The sequence below is a fragment of the Mytilus trossulus genome, chromosome 14 (genome assembly GCF_036588685.1).
Source record: "Mytilus trossulus isolate FHL-02 chromosome 14, PNRI_Mtr1.1.1.hap1, whole genome shotgun sequence".
NCBI lineage: Eukaryota > Metazoa > Mollusca > Bivalvia > Mytilida > Mytilidae > Mytilus > Mytilus trossulus.
In genome coordinates, this window is record NC_086386.1 from 25,783,865 (window position 1) to 25,806,188 (window position 22,324).

The window sequence follows — 22,324 nt, forward strand, 5'->3', positions numbered from 1 at the left end:
GCTTTCCCTTTTGATTTATTATTTATTACATGCATTTAAGTTGTTCAACTTGCCATTCGAGTTATGTATAAATAGCGGCCTTATTCATTGGGTCATTATCGAACATATTAAATTTATTACATCGAGTAATTAAAGGTATTTTTTGGAAATGTGGATTAATGTTTCGTCTAAAACTCCAGCAAACCTATCGCATCATTCCTAAAACTTAGGACTATTATTCTAACTTTAAGTAAAATAGTCCCAGAAAAAAAAACATAAGCTCAAAAAGGGCTACTGTCTAACCACTTTTTCACTTAAAGTTACATACTATGATTCTAGAAATATGCTTGGAAAATCCAACTTATTACAGCACACATATGATTTGCAAAAACGCCAAGTCAGCTACAATGTATGAAGCTATTCGGAAGTTTTAGTTTAAATGATGTCAACCATAGAAATGTTTATTTTATTTTTCGTTTCAATACATTTAAAGTACAATAATCGACATACTAAAAAAAGTAATTCAAAACCTCCTTTTTCGAAGGTCAAGATGTTATATTGGATTTCATACTAACATTTGACGTAAACAAAAATTGAAGTAATGGCTGATACAAAACTAAAGGTATGTTTTTTAATCTATATACTGATATATATTTTTAGATTTATACTTGAGGCATCAAGGCGATTTTGAGCCTGTCATGTTGTAGAGACACATGTTTTTGTCCTAACAATCTCCTGTGTCTGTTTTTATCGATGTATTGTTGTTACATAGACGTATACCTTCATCTTGATTTTATTTACATTCATTACATTCTGAATATAATACCGCAAATACGCTGAAATCACAGCTTTGGTACTTTCGACCCATGAATTTGTAAACAGAAACTGTTACTATTATAGTACATACAATGTATTATACTCGAAGATTTTGTACTTTCAACCCATGAATGTGTTTTAGACAAACAGAAGTACAAAATGTATGAACAATGATCATGAAATTCGACATTTATATTAGACTAATTTTATTTTTTTTATGTTTAACGCTACTTTCAGCACTATATATACACTATATAAAAAATTCGTGGCTGCAATATTTTATTCGTATGAAAACAGGCAATCCTTGGCAATTTTAAAACAATTGATTATAACACACCTGAAAAAGGGTTCCAACTCCCAACCTCGGTGTTGACATGCTTGATATACAGTAGTAACCCTAAAATAAACTAAAGCTTGTAGATCAACAGTTTAAGTGTAGTACACATAAATCATATTCGTAGCATGAACCAATTAAACTTAATTCAGTTACCAAAAAAGTTTAATTTTAGGCCAGCTTTGTCACAAAAAGCTATTGCTCAGGTGAAATGACATATATTTGAAACAAACATATCCTTTTAATTTGTATCAGTGGTCAGTTTTCACACATGTACAAAAGTTTATTAAGATGTTTAACATAAAATAATCATTAACTTTACATTACAGCCTATACAATGTAAGGCGGCTGTTTGTTGGGAAGTTGGAAAACCCCTCTCCATAGAGACTGTCGAGGTGGCACCACCAAAGAAAGGGGAAGTTCTAGTAAAGGTATAATAACTTTTTGGAGTATATTGTATTACTTTTAAAGAAATGACAAGATACAGGTATCGACAAATTGTAGGTACATAAAATGTGCATATGTGTATATCATAATAATAATATTTAGTTTGTTTTTAACTAACTGATAACAAAATCAATATTAATACCAATTAGAAACAATAGTCAATGATCTAAAGACAGTGTTGATTGGTAACCGCTTAGTATAAGTTTATTTAATGGCTTGATACCAGGATTGTTTCTACTTTTCCGGGCACGGTTAACAACATTTCCGTAAAAATAGGGATGTGCTATCACATTTCAAAAAAGTTTTCTACAGATACAACCAAACTTCAAAACAAAATCTTTATATCTATGGAAGAATTTAGTAAAGGTTTTAAGTAATTTGTGGTAACGAGATTACAGGCTAAATAATTTACCAGTAAAACATAGATTTCGTTCGTTAAAATCAAAAACGTCACAACAGACACGGGCATAGCGAACGAGTTGTTGATTATAAACATCGGTAGATGATGCCAAAAGAACATCACCATCCGAAAAGGGAAAATTATCAATAGGGAACTAAAAGTCGTTCCTTCAGTCGTAAATTTTACAACTATCAAAAAATATGAAAAATGGATGTTTTTGATTGCCAATGGAACGATTAGCAATCTTATGACCTTATGATCATTGCTGTAAACACAGTATCAATGTTTATGCATGTATCGAGGTAAGATCACGATACATTAATACATTTACAGGTGTTATACACAGGAGTCTGTCATAGTGATCTTAGTCTCCTAAATGGATCGCTAAAGATCGGTCAGATGCCTGTCATCCTCGGACATGAGGGTGCTGGTGTGGTAGAAAGCGTGGGGCCAGGTGTTACTGATTGTAAAGATGGTGAGAAAAACTTTTATTTTAAATAAACAAATGTGGTACGAGCATGATTAGTTCGAAAGACTGATAGCCAAGTATTTTTCCCTCAGAGAAGATTTGTTAATATAATTAATTACATCAGTTGTTTCTTTTCTCGATTAAAATGGTATATTATTGCTATAAAAATGTCGTTTTATTTGCATGTGTTATGGTTTAATCATTGCTAAATTGAAGTAAACGCGCGTTTATTTTTATATCTACTAACATTTTGACTCATTGCAGAATAAACGATTACATGAGGTTAACGCCGCATTTACTTTTTGCGTGCATATACATGTAAATGTTATGCTTCGTCTTTTTCCAGCTGGAAATTTAAAAAAGAAGATGTGGTATGAATGCCAATGAGACAACTATCCACAAGAAAAAAAATGTCACGGAAATTAACAGTAATAGGTTACCGTACGGCCTTCGACAATAAGTATATCACATGCCGCATTGTCAGCTATAAAAGACTCCGAAATAACAAAATTATTGGGACAAAATGCAACTGAGCAAACTTTACGTATAAAGAATGAACGAAAAACAAATAGGAACAACATTCAAAAACGACACCACTAATTTACAGGCTCCTGACTTCAGACAGGCACACACATATAGAATATGGAGGGAATCAAAATGCTAGGGAGATAGTGTTGTAACAGTACAACATAAGAACGAACTATTAGAATAATTTGAAAAATCTTAACTCATCAGTTGGATGCAAATAGAAATACATCGATCTAACCAAAACACAGAGTGGACCTGGCCGGTTACTTGTATATGCTAAGAACTAAAAGATACTAAGTTCTTATCTGAGAGTTACTGACAGCTAGTTGAAATCCACTAACAGCTTACAAACGAAAAGCATGCAACTAAGATATAAGGTTGTTGCACAGTGCATGGCGTACAGATGTATCGTGGTATATGTATATTGACGAGTGAATAGCATGGGGGATGCGTCAAAGGGACAACAACCCAGTCGAAGAGCCCAAATCATTCAATGGGTACTGGACGAGAACTTCAGCTAGCCATACACAATAATGTATACTAGTTCATCGAACTGGACGCCACACAAAACAACGGAATATATGGAATACTCTGCAGTCTTAAAGAATTGAACACTTTCAACGCAGTCCAACAACATATAATTATTAAATTCGGCTAAACAAGTGACAACTGTACGACAAATATTCATAATCCGATCGCCTAGAGTTGTACAATGAGAACCAACATCGTACTTAAGATATACTAATTTTTGTATTTAACCAATCAATGTTAAATCCACTAAGTATTTGATATACAACCTTATGGTAACAAAGCTTTCCCTTCTATCTAAGGGATTTCAACCCAGTTTATTATATAATGTCGTATGTACATCGACATAAATACACATCGACATACATACTTATTTAACACATTCCTTTCTTATGATTTCTCTAGTCCAGGACACTTTAATATTGGTACGGCGTTCTAGAGGGTATCGTTAAAAAAAATGGTAAGGCGAAAACCGCGCCTGCCATACTGGGTGCTACACCCCTGGTCACAATTAGAGAATGACTTAACCGACTGTATACATATATTTCACATGTATATATATGTCCGAAGATAGAGGCAACTGTAGGTTAACGATGTTCATATGTTATAAATGTGGAGATCCTAAAAAGAAGTTTGAAACAAGTCTGATGTTAATTACCGTTCTTGCAAGTATTATCCAACCAATGTATCATGATAAATTTCGAATATCATATGATACAAAGAAATGTGATCCTTCCGCTTCTGGAGAACATTTTATTTTTTGTATTTTTCAGGAGATCACGTGGTTATGTTATGGCTTCCACAGTGTAATAAATGTAAAAGTTGTAAGAGCGGCAAGACAAACCTATGCGATGAGTATTTAGGGTAAGATTGAGGTTTTAGAATTTAATGTGACGTGTCTGTCTGATTTTGTTATTTGCATCCATTGACGGTTGTCTGCTTGTCCGTTCTGTTTCAATCAAAAACAATACATAAATGTGAGCCATTATATAGAAGAATAAACGAACTAAACAAACCGACATAGAATAAGTCAAAATATAAAAGGTAACAAATAAATTTCGGAACGATTTTGTTTTTTTCAAATGTAAAGCCTTCGACTAGTACTGTTATTCAAAAACCGCTTTCATACACCGACTTACAACTTAATTCGGGGTTAAACTATTAAGTTTGCCTTTTCAAAACAGTAACAATTATATTATGAATTATGCCAAATCTGTTTATGAAGAAGAAAAAATATTAAATTCTAAATGGGTAGTTTCAAAATTTAGATCGTTTATAGTATAGAAGATGCAAATTTTGGTAGCAAATGAAACAATTTGTTTTTCTACCAAGACTCAGAACAAACTCTGCATATTTGATCAATTTGAATTACAAGATAAATTCATTATTCTTCTGAATGAAAAGAACATCTTTTTCACAAAAACTCATTTCTGAGAAAAGAGAGACACGAGATACCAAAGGGATAATCAATCTCATAAGTCGAAAACGAAACTTCGCAAAACTAAAACGAACCACGGCCCTTTCGTATTCGGTTTGTCATCTGCATAGCATCGATTTGTGTTATACTTCAATTTAATATGATAAACGCAAGTTTTTATGATAGAATGGTGTATGGAAGATTACAGATATGAAATCAGACAGATCCAATACTCTCTACTTTTTTTCTTTAATTAATTTGTAGTGGTACTCACGGCTTGGGAACAATGTTGGATGGAACAACTCGTTTTACTTGTAGAGGGAAGCAGATATACCATTTTCTAAACTGCAGTACATTCAGTCAGTACATTGTAGTACCTGAGATGTCGGTTTGTAAGGTAATATGAACAAATAACAAAAATTCACATAAGCAATTTGATACTTATAACTTTATAAATCTCGATTAAGAATTTCAATTAAAGCGTATAACATTTAGATCACCATGTGTTTTCTTTTCCAGCTTTACAAAACACTAACAACATCAGAAATTATCATTGTCTAAAAAATTACCTTGTTTTTCATCCTTGGCGTGATTGGATACGTATACTATTCGCACAATATGGAATCGATGCCAAATCAATTTCATTTTGTTTTCATTTATGATTTTTATGAAAAACTAGATAGGTAAATAACTTGACCATGTTCTACAAAAACATAAATTATTTCATGTGATGGACTACTCTGATAAAGATATACATGTAACTCTAGTATGCATTATAAGCATATGGATCTCGGATACCAATGTCTGACATAGTTGTCACACATATCATTCATGTGAAATTTTTCAAAATAGTCTAGATTAATTTTTGACCGTTTACTGTATATACCGTCTTGAGAATTTCATGTTATAGCTGACTCTGTAAGATGTATTCACAACATCTCTACACTGCATGGTCTCAATAAAAAGCTTTTAACATTGTTAAAATGGTTGATATTTCTTGACGAAACATAAAAGGCCACCAAATGGTCTTCAACCCAGCAAGAAAATCCTTTATATAGGTGGACCTCAGCTGGCCCCTTAATAAAAAGTGTAAATAAAACAGTGAAAATGAACGTCATTCTAAACTCAAAAACATATACATGTACTTTTATTTTCATCTGTCCATCTGTATGTTCATCCGTCTCATGTGTTACCAGGCTTCCGTTGATATACAATGACTATTTAGCACAAATGATGATCACAGAAAATAACAGTATCTTGGTTATAATGCATTTTTTTTTATACATTTATTTTATTTTATTTTCTTAGATTGAACCATCAGCTCCTTTGGACAAGGTATGTTTACTGGGGTGTGGAGTAGCTACAGGATATGGATCTGCCCTCAATACAGCTCAGGTAAAATTATTATTTTACAACGAATTATGTTATTTTTTATGTCAGAATTTTTTTGTAGCGGAAAACACATACATTAATGAATTATTTCTAAAAACGTTTACAATTGGTAAAACCTTAAAACCGTTGAATCGACGATGGAATTCATTAGCAGTAATACAGCTTAAATTTGCTGAAACCCCTTTCTTGTCTTTAACGTATATCCAGATAGTACGTTAAATAGGGGTACACTATAAGTAATGACAGACAATTCTGCACTCAAACACCACCATAATATGCTATGGGTTACTTCTTCTTCCTCTCTCCATATAAGCTTCATTCATAAGGAACAACAAGGATTATCTCCAAGTAAACATACTATTTACACATTAAGATATATAGTAGATATTTTTTAAAAGTTATTGTCCAACGGTTAACATATACAGTAAAACTCTTCTATTTACACATAAAATCCGAGTTTCATTTATAAACATTAAAACACAACTTATAGGGAATAAAACTGTTTGTTTCAGACCGTCAACCATCCATTGCCTCAAGCAGCTTTAAGCGCTTAATATAAAGTTTATATCACATCTCCCTAGTTTTGGCGACAAAACAATCAATAGTTTTGTTTGAGTTTTACCTTTCCTTACACATGTTTTATTGTTACCATCATCAAATATTGAAAAAAACGTATGCTAAAGAAAAATATAGAAGTTGAGGCAAGTTGTGATTTTTGTTGTTAATTTTGTTATGGTGTCAGACAGAAATCCGCCATCATTTGCCTCTCTCACCTCCTTCCTCTTGTCGTGATAAAACAGGAGCATCTTTCCATCAATAAATTTTATAATCATAGTGTCAAGTCACAATCATGAATATCAGGTCAGGGAAAACTTCGAATTAAAATAATCGTTGACTATTAAAAAAAAGAAAAACTAAAATCCGTCACTGACTTCTGCAAAAATTAGTATGTGAAATCATGTTTCTTCAGCCTGAAATAACCGAGTGATGAAATAGTTAAACGCAGATTATTTTCAGTTTTCTCTTTGTCAATATCAAATCAAAGAGAAAATCATCTTTTTGTTTCATTCTTCTCTCAGTTAAAGCTTTATATACACCTGATTTATTTATATATCGTTGACACTATACGTCTACTAGCTAGTCCAGAGATATATATATATTGATGTCTCTGATCAGACCCATAGAATTGTTTTGTTATTCAAGTTTTACAAATCTATACTAGTATTTGTTTAAATCTTTTTATTAGGTCAAACCGGGTTCCACATGCGCTGTTTGGGGCTTAGGAGCAATAGGCATGGCAACAATAATGGGTTGCAGAAAAGCAGGTGCTTCCCGTATAATAGGTATCGACATAAACCAAGACAAGTTCAAACAAGGTAATACTGTTGGCCCTCGTAGCCGTATTACATTTATGTTATATGATAGTTATAAATGCCAAACAACTTTTGTGCGTATATATGGATATTGTGTTGCAAAATCATGCGATGTGTCCTTTTGATTGATACTTCTTCCATAGCCTATAAGCCGATCCTTGGCTAGCGAAGATAGGTGTTTAATCTGAATTTTTAAATTCCAATTAGTTTGGCCTTTAGCATCACTGAAGATACATTGTTTCATTTCTAGTATCTATGATGAGTTCATTGATTTTTTTGTTTAATTCCAATCAAGATGCCTTATCAAAGTCCTAAACTGGCTTTAAATGGTAAAACTGACACGAAATATGAAATAATGATTTTGGTTGAAATTAATCTGTTTTTAGGAGAATTGGTTTTTTTTTGCTAACAACATTCAAGTTAATTGTGTCTAGGATTTTTGTTTCATAGCATATTGCTTTAAATACGTGAAGTATGATTAAAAAGAAGCCATTGATTCCTATTAAGGGTTGTAAATGTTAAAGTTGAAGCATGTATATATATCCTAATGATTTAGGCCCACCATCATGATTTCGCGGTCGTTTACTATAACCTAATATCAGCGTCACAAATGTTCACGGATATATTCCCCCTATTTGTAAAACAAAATTCCATCCTCTTCTCTATATATTTATGTTATTCCGGAATGAAACATGTTTTTGTGTCACTTTTTGCCATGAATAAGCGTAACAATGAGTATCACTTTTGGAGCAGAAATTGCTTCCCAATCTGTGGTCCATAAGTTCATCTGCAGATTTTACGTGACATTTTCTCGTGTTTCTCCATCTTTCTGTGCATGTAGTAAGTTAAAATTCTTATTTTCTGACTGGCGAGTTTTTAATAACCAATTCGTTCATTTTTCCTTTAAACGGAAATGAGAACATCACATCGTTGACAATGTAAAGGAATTTGATGCGACTGTCATACAAGTGAGAGGTTTAGCTAGCAATAAAACCAGGTTCAATCCACCATTTTCTACATAAGAAAATGCCTGTATCAAGTCAGGAATATGACAGTTGTTATTCATTCGTTTGATGTGTTTGGACTTTTGATTTTGCCTTTTGCCTTTTGATTTTCCTTTTTGAATTTTCCTCGGAGTTCAGTATTTTTGTGTTTTTACTTTCTACCATATGTTTTAGGTAAAATTTTTGGTATGACAGAGGGAGTTAATCCAAAGGATCATGACAAACCACTCCATGAAGTGCTAGCTGAAATGACAGGAGGTGGCCTAGATTATACATTTGAATGTATTGGAAACGTGAAATGTATGGTAAGTTCACATATCATTTTAAAAAGATCAAACTATTCAAAATATAAATGATATATATTATATCATAGAGATTCATCATTAACTGACAAATTTCCATTTCAGCAAACCGCCTTTGAATCAACACATAAAGGCTGGGGTAAAACCATTATAATTGGCATTGCACCGAATACGCATGAATTTTGCACCAAACCATTTAATTTTACAATGGGTAAAGGAATTCTTGGATCATTTTATGGAGGTAAGACATTGTGTTTACAATATACGAGATGAATAACAGTTATGTTTCATAATATAAATATGTAACACTATATGCTGTACAAAGCTGTATTATAGTTTTCCTGGGCTATAAGAAGATCGAAATAACCCCAAGGTTGTTTTTGCGTGCCTCTTTCATTTGTAGGGACTTTTTTGATTCGGAAAGTTGAGCTGAATTTTAAGATGCATGTGATATATTCTAGAGATCATATATAATGTGTACAAACTTTAACTATATGACGAGCAAATGAACTCATCATAGATACCAGGAGTAAATTTTGTATATACGCCAGACGCGCGTTGCGTCTATAAAACACTCATCAGTGACGCTCGAATCCAAAAAAGTTAAAAATGCCAAATAAAGTTCGAAGTTGAAGAGCATTGAGAACCAAAATTCCTAAAAGTTTTGCCAAAAACAGTGCAATTTTCCAATTTGTTTTTTTTATTTATTTAGGCATCAAAAAAACAAATTGACCAAAATAAAGGGAGGTGGACACATTTAACCAGGATTAATAGCAAATCAAACTTTATGTAATTCACGTTTTCTTAGATCTTTGATTTAAAAAAAATCTCTCTCGAGCACACATTTATGCATTGCATCGAAACTGTATTATAAAAAAAGCTACAATTCTTGTCACATGTTTTTATATAAACAAATGTGTTTGTCTATGTCTTACTAAATGTAAAACCTTATAACCAAAAATATCTTTTTTAAATAATAGAAGGCTTTAAACTCATTGAAGATACCATTATTAGAATAAGTAAAATTCAACCAAACAAACCTTTATTTGAGCTTCGGTTAACAAATAATGTTAATGTTGAATGGCTGCAGAAAGTAAATTTTACCATTTTTATTATTTAACTTTCTTATCACTTTTTGTAATAGAAAAACAAATGATATAGAGTATCGATCCATAACAAAATAATCAGTACATGCACATAAAAAAAAACCACATAAAAAACAAAGTAGTATAACGCTTTTATTGCGGTTCTTCATCTCAAAGTCAAACGGAGAAAAAAAAACTTCAACCTGACACCAAGTTGAAGACTGATTTGTTGGGAACAATAAGTAGTGTTCATTTGAGATGACTCAAAAACACAAGCACCAAAGTGGCAGGGAGAATTTAATATAATTCATATAATATCCTGGATTTTATAATGAATTGCTTGAAATCTTTGTTGTTGACAGCCAGTTTTACAAACGATCACGTTTAAATACCAACTGTTTACATCATCGCTGTTATCAATATTATACTATTTTGATGTTATAAGCAAATGAAGCGTTTGAGTATGCTTCAATGCTACATTTATCATACCACGAATATAACAAATAAATACTTTGGGTAGCAAAAACCGTTGTATTTACCTCATCAAAAGGTATAACTGTCAGTTATTTGCATTTCCTTATAGATTATAAAGGTAAAGACGATGTTCCAGGACTTGTAAAAAGTTACAAGAATGGCGACGTGTTATTAGACGAGTTTGTAACGCATACAATGTCATTAGATAAAGTAAACGAGGCATTTGACCTCATGCGGGAATCTAAAAGGTGAGATACAATTCTAAGGATAAACATCAGAAACAAATAATCAAAGCCTTCAAAAGATGTTAACATGTGAAATATCAGTAATTATTTGTAATAATATTGAGTTATGCGTTTTTTTAAGTCATTCAAATTTCATGTATGTGAGGAAAAACTGGAAACATAAACATCTTTCTATTCACACTTGAATATGAGCAACAGTCTTACCAAAATAAGCTCTTTCCATATTTTTTTTAAAATGTTAAGAAGTGTGTAGTTGTTTGTGTGTCACTTATGATTTGATGTTGTGATAGGATAACCAGTTCGTGATCCACTTGTAGCACGTGTAGTGTTGCTCATTCAAGTACAAATACGGTGATTTTTAAAAGAAAAAAGCTCTGCAATATCGCAACAACTTGGAAAAATATACTTTTAGTGACACATGCATACATACCATGTCTGTATTCAAATATCAAGAATATATTATCATTATCATTAATCACAAAATTAACTTTTCAAAATACTTTTTGTTACTTCAACCGTCCAAGTATACATGCAACACCTGCTAGGCGAATGTAGACTCAGTAAAAAAGGTTCACTATAGGGAATATAACATTAAAATATAAAGAGAACATAGCATGTACGATATGACCAGTCCTACATCTCTAAGACAAAACATAGTGTGGATGAACTAGGTGTTAATATCAGAATTAACTACAGATAGTAGTGTCTTGTCTGACAGTTGTTGTCCATTCGTTTGATGTGTTTGAGATTTTGATTATGCCATTTGATAAGGAACTCTCCGTGTTGAATTTTCCTCTGAGTTCAGCATTTTTGTGATTTCACATTTTGCTATTGCATTTTCATTTACACCACAAAATTAAAATTAACAAATCATTGACACATATATATGAAGACAATCTAAATAAATTTCAATGTAAAGGAAGAATCAATTGGTGTACGTTATATTTATCCTGTTTAATCAAAATATGTATATGTTCGTTTTCACCATTTAATTTTTTATGTTAAAGAAATGTATTTTCTTTTCAGCTTAAGAACCGTGTTAAACATGTGGGAATGAAGTGAAAAATGAAGAGGATAAAGACAATACATAGACTGTTTACATATTGATAAACAGTAGACTCGAACTATAACTATATACATATATATAACAACTTGTATGCAATGCAAATAAACTCATCATAGATATCAGGGTTGAAAGTTTATATAAGCGCCAGACTCGCGTTTCGTCTACAAAAGACTCATCGGGAACGCTCGAATAAAAAAATGTTAACAAGGCCAAATAAAGTACGAACATTTAATTTTAGTTTTTTGTGTATAATATGGAGTTTAGCCTGACGTCCATTATCATTGAACTAGTATACATATGTTTCAAGGGGCCAGCTGAAGGACGCCTCCGGGTGCGGAAGTTTCTCTCTGCATTGAAGACTCATTGGTGGGCTTCGGCTGTTGTCTGCTCTATGGTGGGGGTTGATGTCCCTATGACACATTCCCCATTTTCTTTCTCAACTTTATTTGGATTTTAGACTAATAAAATTCTTATTCTTATTCTCATTACAGGTGAGTTTAGCTAGTTATTTAATGGTACACACTTTTATTAACAGGCCAATTGAATTCAAAGCCCTCCTTCGGATACGGGTTTTCTTGCTGTATTGACCCATTGAAGACCTTCTGCTGTTTTTTCTGCTTTATTGCTTTATTGTCCCTTTGGCACATTGCCTATTTCCTTTCGCGATTGCATTATTCCATCATTTTCTTCATAAGAAAATGCACGTACCAAGTCAAGAATATGACAGTTATTTTTTATTCAATTTATGTGTCTGAGTTTTTTATTTTGCCATTTGAAAACTGAAAACTGAAAAGGACTTCCTTGGAATTTATCATTGTTTTACTGGTCTACTTATTACATCAGTCATTCTTGGGGGGGGGGGGGGGGGGTTTCTTCATTTTTTTCGTATTGACATACCATTATCCTCTCTGGTTTGTTCAAACGATTCAACCACAATCCTGTCTATTTTTCCCGATTTTGAATTTACGGGAAAGACTAAAAAACGACATATGCAGCATGAAGAGTGTCGCTTCGAATTCTGGAATATGATTTACTCTTTAGGATCGCCTGATTTCATTCAAGGCTGTTTTATGAGGCTCGTACTTCCTAAGCCTTTGTTTTACATGTGTTTTTTTAAGTCTTGTTCGTCTTTATGTCTTTGTTTGTATGGTACATTAGCAGGGTGTTACTCAAAACTTCAAATTGTACTAAAACTTATGTCCAAGGTTTGAGGGAAATTGTGGCACCAGGAAACATGTTTAACCCCGCTACATTATGTATGTGCCTGTCCAAAGTCAGTATTTTGTAATTGAGTGGTTGACGGTTTGTTTTACATCAGATTTGTTTACTGCGCTACGGTGAGATGGTAATATATGAACACAACGCGTTCACCTGAAGGGCAAACTTAAATAGTTATCAAAAGTACCAGGATTATAATTTAGTACGGCAGACGCGAGTTTCGTCTACACAAGACTCATCTGTGACGCTCATATCAAAATATTTATAAAGCCAAACAAGTACAAAGTTTAAGAGCATTGAGGTTCCGAAATTCCAAAAAGTTGTGCCAAATAAGACTCAGGTAATCTATGCCAGGGATAAGAAAATCCTTGGTTTTGAAAAATTCGTTTTGTAAACAGGAAATTTATAAAAATTTACCGCATTATTGATATCATGTCAACAGTGACTTCTGTATGTTTGCAATTATTTTTTACGGAAACCCATTTCAGCCATATAAAACAAGAATACAGATCGTTATTTTCAATTCGTTGATACTAATTAATTTTTAATGTGAACTGTTCCAATTAATCTATTGTCTCATATGTTGTTCAAAATACAACTTTTAAGCTCAGGTGTAAATTTGATATTATATAACTGATCGGTGGGACATTCAAACTCATAAGTCGAAAATAAACCGACACCAACATAGCTAAAAATGGAAAAAGACAAACAAAAGTACACAAAACACAACATAGAAAACTTAAGACTGAGCAACACGAACCTCATTAATAACCTGGAGTGGTCTCAAGTATAAGGTTTTACCTTTTATACTTGAAACATGATAAACCTCTTGTAACACAAACATATTCTTTAAGTTTTTAGAAATTTAATGTCCTATAATAATAATAACTCTTGTAAATTGCATGTGTCCGAAGTGTTTCTTGTATTTACCTTATGAAATACCCTTTCATTTGAAAGCATTGATATATTATAAATAAGTAGAATTGATATGAGCTATAGTTCAATAAATAAGCCTTAAAAGAATAGCAACACTACGGATGATACATGTGGAACACCTATCTACCCTTCTAGAGCACTTGAGATCACCCCCGGTTTTTGGTAGGTTTCTTGTTGTTCCATCTTTAGTTTTCTCTGTTGTGTATTATATACTGTTGTTAGTCTTTGTGTCTTTTTTCAGTTTTTTGCATGACGTCGTCAGTTTATTTTCGAATTATGAGTTTGAATGTCCCTTTGGTATCTTTTGCCTCTTATTTTTAATTACATTTAAGGTCAATTTTGCACGAAGGAGTTAAAACAGTAATTTTTAACAATTTCTAATTGATATAAGTAAACTATGAAAAAAATATATATAATCAGCATGAGGGAAACGCACAAGAAGAATAGCTTCATGACAAATAGTTCTTTTGGGAATTTCCTTTTTTTTGGGTAAACTATTGAATTCGAAAATCGAAATTAATACAATCTAAAGCCTGAAAAACTGCACCGAATATACTGATCACTTTCTAGCGAGTTTCCACCAAAAAAATTGCCCATCCTTGCCATCACAATATCTCCAGCTTTGATGGTCAGTGGTGTGGAAGTTGTGGCAAACGCACGGTCGTTATGGTCCATTGAATCTGCCCAAGAAACATCTTTAACGACACCATTCAATACTAATTCTACAACCGCATGAGAATTATCAATTGTACCAGTTGCAATACCAAAGACATAAGTTCCCGGAAGAGGCGCTGTGAACAACCCATTGGCGTTATTATATGCGTTTCCAATGTTTAGGTCAACCGTGTTATATATTATTGTTTGGTGCGCTTTCATGCCAGAAAGTGCTATATTTGACTGTAGATGTGCGTAGAATGCAATCGGTGTGTTCTTTGTTTCCAGGTTTAAAGCTTTATTAAAAAAAAACATCATAATTAATGAAAACATTGCAAATAACTGAAGGGTAATTTTGACCGCTTAAAAGAATCACTTTTTATTCATAACAGATTATGCTCCTTTATCGATATGCAATGTATTGCTAAACTTAATAAGACCAATAGTGAACACTATAATTGTAAAAAAACCATATCTTCAGAAATTTCAGTGATATATTCCTAAAAGAACTACTGTACATATTACCTCATTTTACTGTTGCTGAATCTATTTTAAACGCGATCGTTGTTCTTTATTATACGTCGATATTAGAATGTTTATATATCTTTCAAACGAGCATTTACAACATTTCATTTGCTACATATAGCGACATGTTTGCAATGATGCTGATGCATTAGAATGAAAATAGCATAAAATTTCGAATATTGTAAACTTATGTAAGGAACATTATATCGCAGATCAAATTTATTCGTTCATTATCACTGAACTAGTATGTATTTGTTGTGGGCCCAGCCGAAGGACGCCTCCGGGTGCGGGAATTTCTCGTTACATTGAAGACCTGTTGGTGACTTTCTGCTGTTGTTTTTTAGGTGCTCGGTTTGTTGTCTCTTTAATACATTTCCCATTTCCATTCTCAATTGTATTTACCCATTGATATTTTATCGTGTGTTTTTCTATGTTGTGATGTTATGCTATTGTTTCAGAAAAAGGGAGAAGGTTTGATACCATTAAAACGTTTAATCCCGCTGCATATGTTTGCACCTGTCCTAAGTCAGGAATCTGATGTACAGCAGTTGTCGTTTGTTTATGTAATTTATACGTATTTCTCGTTTTCTTATATAGTTTTTTTGTATATTGGTTTCCCCAATTGAATGGTTTTACACTAGTAGTTTTAATTAAGGGTCCTTTATAGCTTGTTGTTCGCTGTGAGCCAAGGCTCCGTGTTGAAGGCCGTACATTTACCTATAATGGTTTACTTTTTTAAATTGTTATAATCTATATAATCTATATAAAACTTAGGACAGTTGCAAACAATTTGGAATAAACGTTTCAATGGTACCAAACCTTCTCTCTTTTCTGAAACATCACAACATAGAAAGTCACACTATAAAATATCAATTGGAATGACTTAAATCAATCAAATAACACAAATAAACACACAATGAACGAATGAATTTGATATGTGATACAATGTAAACATAGAGTTAATAAAAAATAAGGGATGAAATATTAAAACAAAAGTATAAAACTGGTGAGAAATGTTAAACAATATAAGAAAATAATATTAGAAAATAATACACATTTATCGCCACATATCTATAAATCCAAAACAAATCTCTGAACTGTTCTTGAAATCAAACTATATACGTTTGTGATATTATTTAAAAATTATGCTAATTGTTGAAGGTCACAAATGGACTTGAATATATATTTTTGTTTCATTGCCGTTTGTGTTTTTTTTTTTTTTTTTTTTTTTTTTTTTTTCTTCTTTTTTTTTTTTCTTCTTTTTTTTTTTTTTATCTCATTGAGATCAAGGATTTGTATAGTGAATATATACAAATCCTTATTGAGATATAATGATATCCAACATCTCCTTTTTAGATGTTATGTAAAAAAAGAAAAATAGAAATTGATATGAAGAAAGAATACACAGAAAATTTAGTACCAAATTGTATTGTAAATCTTTTTTGATGCATTTCTAAACAACTAATCATGCAAATTAGCATTTTGAAAAGCGGACATCATATTTTATTTCTTGTCGATCGTACCTTGGTTTTGTAAACTTTGGACTAACCCAGTGAGGTTTTGGATTTGTGTCGTCTTCTCGTCTAAGGACGTTTGTAGTGCAGTTACCTGTAACAATGAGGTTATTGCAAAATACATACAAAGATATACTTTTATTAGCTCATTTGGATGTTTATATACCTGCATTGCAAAGAAGAAATTAACCATACTATTTAACAACAATATAAACAACAATATAAACAAAAGAAATATTCATTTGAACAAATAGGTCACATCTTCGAAATTTTATATCCCGGTAGAAAATTTGACTATTGCAGACGACTCAATGCAAATTTCTCCATTGCAGTTACACCCCTCAATTTAAGAATTGACTAAGCTCTCCATCAGGGTATTTATAATTAATCATTAAATATCCATCAGGGAATTTATATTAAAAAACATTTAAATAGAGTTTCTCTCCACTTCTGTGAAACGTAACATTTGATTTATTATATGATACTTAGAATTTGTAATTTTTCAGAATACCCATTCACCATCGATTCGACTCTTCTGCATATTATGTCCGGTCTGGACGATTTAAAGTGTGAGAGATCACATTGTGTAAAGCTGTACGAAATGCCTGTAGACCGTTGGTTTTCCTGGTTGAATGGTTTTACACGTCTAGTTATTTTGGGGTATTTATAGCTTGTTGTTCGGGATGAGCCACGGCTCCGTGTTGAAAGCCGTACATTGACCTATAATGGTTTACTTTTTTAATTGTTATTTAGATGGAGAGTTGTCTCATTGGCAATCACACCACATCTTCCTATATGTATGTATAAACGGAACAAAGTAATTGTTGAACAAGCTGTACTTACATACATATTCCTTTCTTTTTACATTTTTTTTATCGATGTTCAATAGTCTATATAACGGTTACTGTTAGCTGTAGTAGTGGTACATATTAAAAATTATGGTCATCATACGGATTGACTGTGGATGACAATTAATGTCTTTCATACGGAAGATTTTATTAAGCTGTTATATTCCTATTTGATTCAAATATTAAATATTGTATCCCTAGAGTGTTGTACATATATCAATTATGATAACAAGTACGAACGGGTCGATCCAGCCATTTTGAAGAGGGGTACGTTACCAACCAAGGAGAAAAGGGGGTTTCAACCCTTTGACCTTTCACTCTCTAATCCGCCCTTGTGGTGGACTTGATCTTGAATCGAGGCTTGGGAATGAGTGGGAGTTGGACGGGAACCAGGTGACGTGGGTAGTAAAATAGAAAAAAAATGCTTCCTAAAACAAAAGGGTGATGAAAGTGGGAACTACCTCATGTTCATCCCTCAATTATAGGGACGGGGACCAGGTGAGGAAGATCCGTAGTGTATTGTACATATACCAGCTATGATTTCAAATACTAGCGGGTGTATCCCGCCAATTTTTTAGGGATTCCCCACCCAGGAGAAAAGGGGGTTCCAATCCTCGAACCTTCCACTCCGCCCCTGAGATGGACATAATTCTTAAATCGAGGCTTGAGAATGAGTAGGAGTTGGGTTGGAGGGATTTGGGAGTTGTATGGAAAACAGGTGACGAGGATAGTTAAATAGAAAATTTGAACGCCAAAGTTGGAAATGATAACACCGGGGATGAAAGAGTAATGGGGAAATATGGATGTGGCAAAATCAATGACAATGGAGAATGTTTAGTGGACTTATGTGGTGCTAATAACTTAGTAATAGGGGGTACTATCTTCCCTCATAGGGATATACATAAGGTGACATGGATTTCTCCGTATGGTAGAAACAAAAACCAAATAGACCATATCATTATAAATGGAAAGTGGAAAAGATCATTGCAAAATGTACGCGTTATGAGGGGTGTAGATGTTGCTAGTGACCACCATCTAGTTATTGCAAACATCAAACTAAAACTTAATAAGCTTTCTACTTATATAAACGTGAAAAGGAAATTTGATGTTGGTAAATTGCAAGATCCAAAAATCCAGCAAGACTTTAAACTGGAAATAAAGAAAAAGTTTCAGCTATAAGATAACCTCACAACTGATGACACAACCACAATACCAGTCAATGATGAATGGCAGCACAAAGATGAATATACACTGAAGCCAGTAAAAAGGTACTAGGATTCAAAAGACAAGTACACAAAGAATGGATAACACCGGAAACTTGGAAATTGATATATGAAAGAAAAGAAGTGAACAACAAAATTTGTCAAACACATTCTTGGAGAATTTAAGAAAAGCTAAGAACAAAGTATACAGAATGCAACAAGGTAAAGGTAAAAACAGCAACAAGAAAGAACAGAAGAGATTTTATGTTAGACCTAGCAAGAGAAGCAAATCGTACAGCTTCAAATCAGAGAATGGGACAGATTTATCAAGTAACAAAACAACTAAGTGGTAAAAAAGCAAAGAGTAATATGCCAATTAAGGACAAAAACAACAATATGCTAACAACAGAACGAGATCAATATTTGAGATGGAAGGTTTCAAGAGGATCTTAATCGAAAAGATCCAGATAATCTAGCAATTATTCCTTAGACCTTGAAATAGACACAGATCCACCATAAAAAACAAGAAATACAGAAAGCCATTAAAAGCTTGGAAAAACAAAAAAGCACCTGGCATAGAACAACTAAACTCAGAACTTTTTAAGATTGATCTAGTGCTAGCAGCGGATACTTAACATCCAGTATTCCAGAAAATATGAGAACAAGCTGTTTTCCTAACAGTTGGTCTAAGGGCAACATCAAAACAATTTCAAAATCAGGAGACTTTACTAACTGTAACACCTTACTATCCATTCCAAGTAAGGTCTTCTGTATGATTTTAATATCAAGAATTATAGAGGCTGTGGATAACAAACTAAGACAAGAACAAACAGGTTTCAGAAAAGGTAAAGGCTGCACAGACCACATATTTGTCCTACGTAACATCTTAGAACAGTGTCATGAGCGGCAGGGAAAAGTACTGGTAAATTTTGTGGACTTCGAAAAAGTGTTTGACAGCTTACACCGGGAGAGTCTTTGGGAAATTCTAAGAAACTATGAAATACCAAGTAAGATAGTGCAACTCATCAAGCAGTTCTATACATTTCCCCATGTACCAACAACTCTAAAGCTGACACTAGTTTCCATGTAAAATCAGGGGTAAGACAGGGATGTGTTATGTCATCTGTGCTGTTCATAATTGCTATTGATTGGGTGATTAGAACAACCTTAGCAGAAAGTAACACTGGACTGAGATGAACACTTTGTATCACCCTTGATGACACAGACTGTGCTGATGATTTAGCACTTTTATCGAATACCGAAGACCATATGCAGGAGAAGATAAAAAAACTTGAAGAAACAGCTAAAATGATTGGATCAATGCCAAAAAGACAAAGTTGATGTACCTCAATACGGAGAGACATTCTGTCATATATGTAGAAGGGAAACAGCTGGATACAGTTGATTCATTTAAGTATCTACGCAGTTGTATAACAGAAGCTGCTGCTGAAAGAGATATTAAGATCAGATTAGGAAAGACTAGATCCGCATTCATTAGATTAGGCAACATCTGGAAAACAAAAGCCTTTTCAAAGAAGACCAATCTCAGGCTCTACAACAGCTGTGTACTCTATGTACTCCTGTATGGCTCCGAGTGCTGGAGAATGACTGAGAAAGATATCAACAGACTCTCCAGCTTCCATAACACATGCCTGAGGAAGATAATGAAAAAATGTTGGTCAAACAAAATCTCCAACAAAGACCTACATGAGATGACCAGCATCAACGATATGGAGACTTTGCTGATACAAAAAAGATGGAGGTGGCTTGGTCATGTTATATGCAAACCATCTGATGACATGACCAAAATAGCCCTAAGATGGACACCAGAAGGGAAAAGAAAAAGAGGCCGACCTAAAACAACATGGAGACGCGCCATAGAAAATGAGCTAAAGGAAAGAGGATATACCTGGGGCACAGTGGAAAGAAAAGCTAACAATCGAGAAGAGTGGAGGAAACTTGTCCTTGCCCTATGTGTCATAAGGCATAGCAAGGACTAAGTAAATAAGTATGGAAAACAGGTGATGAGGAAAATTAAATAGAAAAATTATTCGCTTCACAAAAAGAGTAAAAGGAACTACCCCATGTTCACCTCTTAATTACAGGAACGGGAACCATTTGAAGAGGGTATGAAACAAGGGATAATCTATGCCTCACTGACAAAAAAAAATGTAAGGGAGAGAGAAGTAGGAGTCATCCCATATCCATCCCCTCAAATACAGGGGTGAGTGTATCAGTGTATTTAATGTGCGAATCCTGAAATGTCATTTTCACTGTTTCCGTGATGACTTTTTTTTGTAGAATGATAAATACATGAAATAAGCAGACGACAAATTCATGATTTTTAAATAAAAGAAGAAATAATATGCAATGTGTACTGTTTTTATAAATTTATGATAAACGTATTTGATTTGAACGGGTTCTTGTCGCGTCTGCAGCCATCCAGGTTTAAAATTGATTCACAAATAGATAAATAATAAAAATAGTTCACAAACAGAGCGTGCAACAGATTTATAAGTAGCAGTTAAGTTATATTTGCAAAAAAATGTATCTTTTAACATGATTAAAAATGTTGTATAACTTAAAACAGGTTTTGTTGTTCAGCTTGTTACATAGCAAAACAAATTTTGATATAATCAGTTAGTCTATGAGATCGTATCATTGTAGGTCAATGGTAAGAGGATGTTTTCAGGAGCGTTTTGAAGGCGTGTAATAAAAAGAATAGCATTGCTCGATCATAATTGGAAGAGCTTGGCTGGGTAAAACGACACAGATTTAATTTACAAAACATTTCTAAGGTATTGTTGAATTTGTGCTTTATATCTGTACCTGGTTATCCTTTTGATTAAGTCTATCAGCAAGCCCATGAATGACGTTTTGCATTTGTATCAGATTAATATCTTTCTCCGCCAGCTTTGTCTTTAGGTCCTGAATATCAATATTTATCTGATGAAATTGTGATTGGACATAGCTTGGGTCGTCTATCAGAAGTCGTTTACTCTCGGCTGCTTTACAGCAGTTAAGAGTAAGAAATGAAAATATTCCGAACCAGAACATGTAAGAACTTATGTATGCGGCCATTTTTGTTTACGATTACTGAAAGACATCCAGAAGTGTGATACAGATAAGGCATGAAACATATATCATTGAACATTCCTGATAGTAGTATAATACGAACAGATAACTGATTTAGTAGTAATCTAGTCTGAAATATCCATGTAAACAACGTAAAGGATATATCTATTAGTAAAAGCTTGTTTTATAAAAAAAAAAAAAAAGGGCTAGAAATTACGTCAAACATTGATTGCATTAATTTACACATTAACGTAAATTACAAAAATTCTGTACATTCATATAAAGCTGATGCTTTTTAAATTTCAATAGTTATCAAAGGTACCAGGATTATAATTTAGTACGCCAGACGCGCGTTTCGTCTACATAAGACTCATCAGTGACGCTCATATCAAAATAGATATAACCCAAACAAATACAAAGTTGAAGAGCATTGAGGATCCAAAATTCCAAAAAGTTGTGCCAAATACGGCTAAGGTAATCTATGCCTGGGATA

At 33.1% G+C, this 22,324-nt stretch overlaps 2 protein-coding genes across 2 annotated transcripts; one reads left to right on the forward strand and one right to left on the reverse strand.

The window, feature by feature from the left end:
* Window positions 1-493: 493 nt before the first annotated feature.
* On the forward strand, window positions 494-11,913 carry LOC134696249 (alcohol dehydrogenase class-3-like). Its single transcript, XM_063557934.1, has 11 exons — window positions 494-601; window positions 1,459-1,560; window positions 2,310-2,451; window positions 4,275-4,365; window positions 5,183-5,315; window positions 6,227-6,313; window positions 7,557-7,686; window positions 8,862-8,992; window positions 9,095-9,230; window positions 10,658-10,796; window positions 11,820-11,913. The coding sequence occupies exons 1-11, from the start codon at window positions 581-583 to the stop codon at window positions 11,848-11,850; spliced, it is 1,143 nt and encodes a 380-aa protein (XP_063414004.1). The 5' UTR covers window positions 494-580; the 3' UTR covers window positions 11,851-11,913.
* Window positions 11,914-14,231: 2,318 nt separating this feature from the next.
* On the reverse strand, window positions 14,232-21,849 carry LOC134696724 (C1q-related factor-like). The gene is made up of 3 exons (XM_063558649.1): window positions 21,586-21,849; window positions 16,716-16,800; window positions 14,232-14,963 (listed from the first exon to the last, which is right to left on the reverse strand). Exons 1-3 carry the CDS (start codon window positions 21,835-21,837, stop codon window positions 14,530-14,532), a joined length of 771 nt encoding a protein of 256 aa, XP_063414719.1. The 5' UTR covers window positions 21,838-21,849; the 3' UTR covers window positions 14,232-14,529.
* Window positions 21,850-22,324: the final 475 nt, after the last annotated feature.

Coding starts and splice junctions, on each gene's coding strand:
- LOC134696249 (XM_063557934.1), top strand. CDS start 581: ATGGCTGATACAAAACTAAAG. Junction 4,366..5,182: donor CTATGCGATGAGTATTTAGG/GTAAGATTGAGG, acceptor ATTAATTTGTAG/TGGTACTCACGGCTTGGGAA. Junction 6,314..7,556: donor CTGCCCTCAATACAGCTCAG/GTAAAATTATTA, acceptor TCTTTTTATTAG/GTCAAACCGGGTTCCACATG.
- LOC134696724 (XM_063558649.1), bottom strand. CDS start 21,837: ATGGCCGCATACATAAGTTCTTACATGTTCTGGTTCGGAATATTTTCA. Junction 16,801..21,585: donor TTAATCAAAAGGATAACCAG/GTACAGATATAA, acceptor TCATTGTTACAG/GTAACTGCACTACAAACGTC. Junction 14,964..16,715: donor CCAAAGTTTACAAAACCAAG/GTACGATCGACA, acceptor TTTTTAATAAAG/CTTTAAACCTGGAAACAAAG.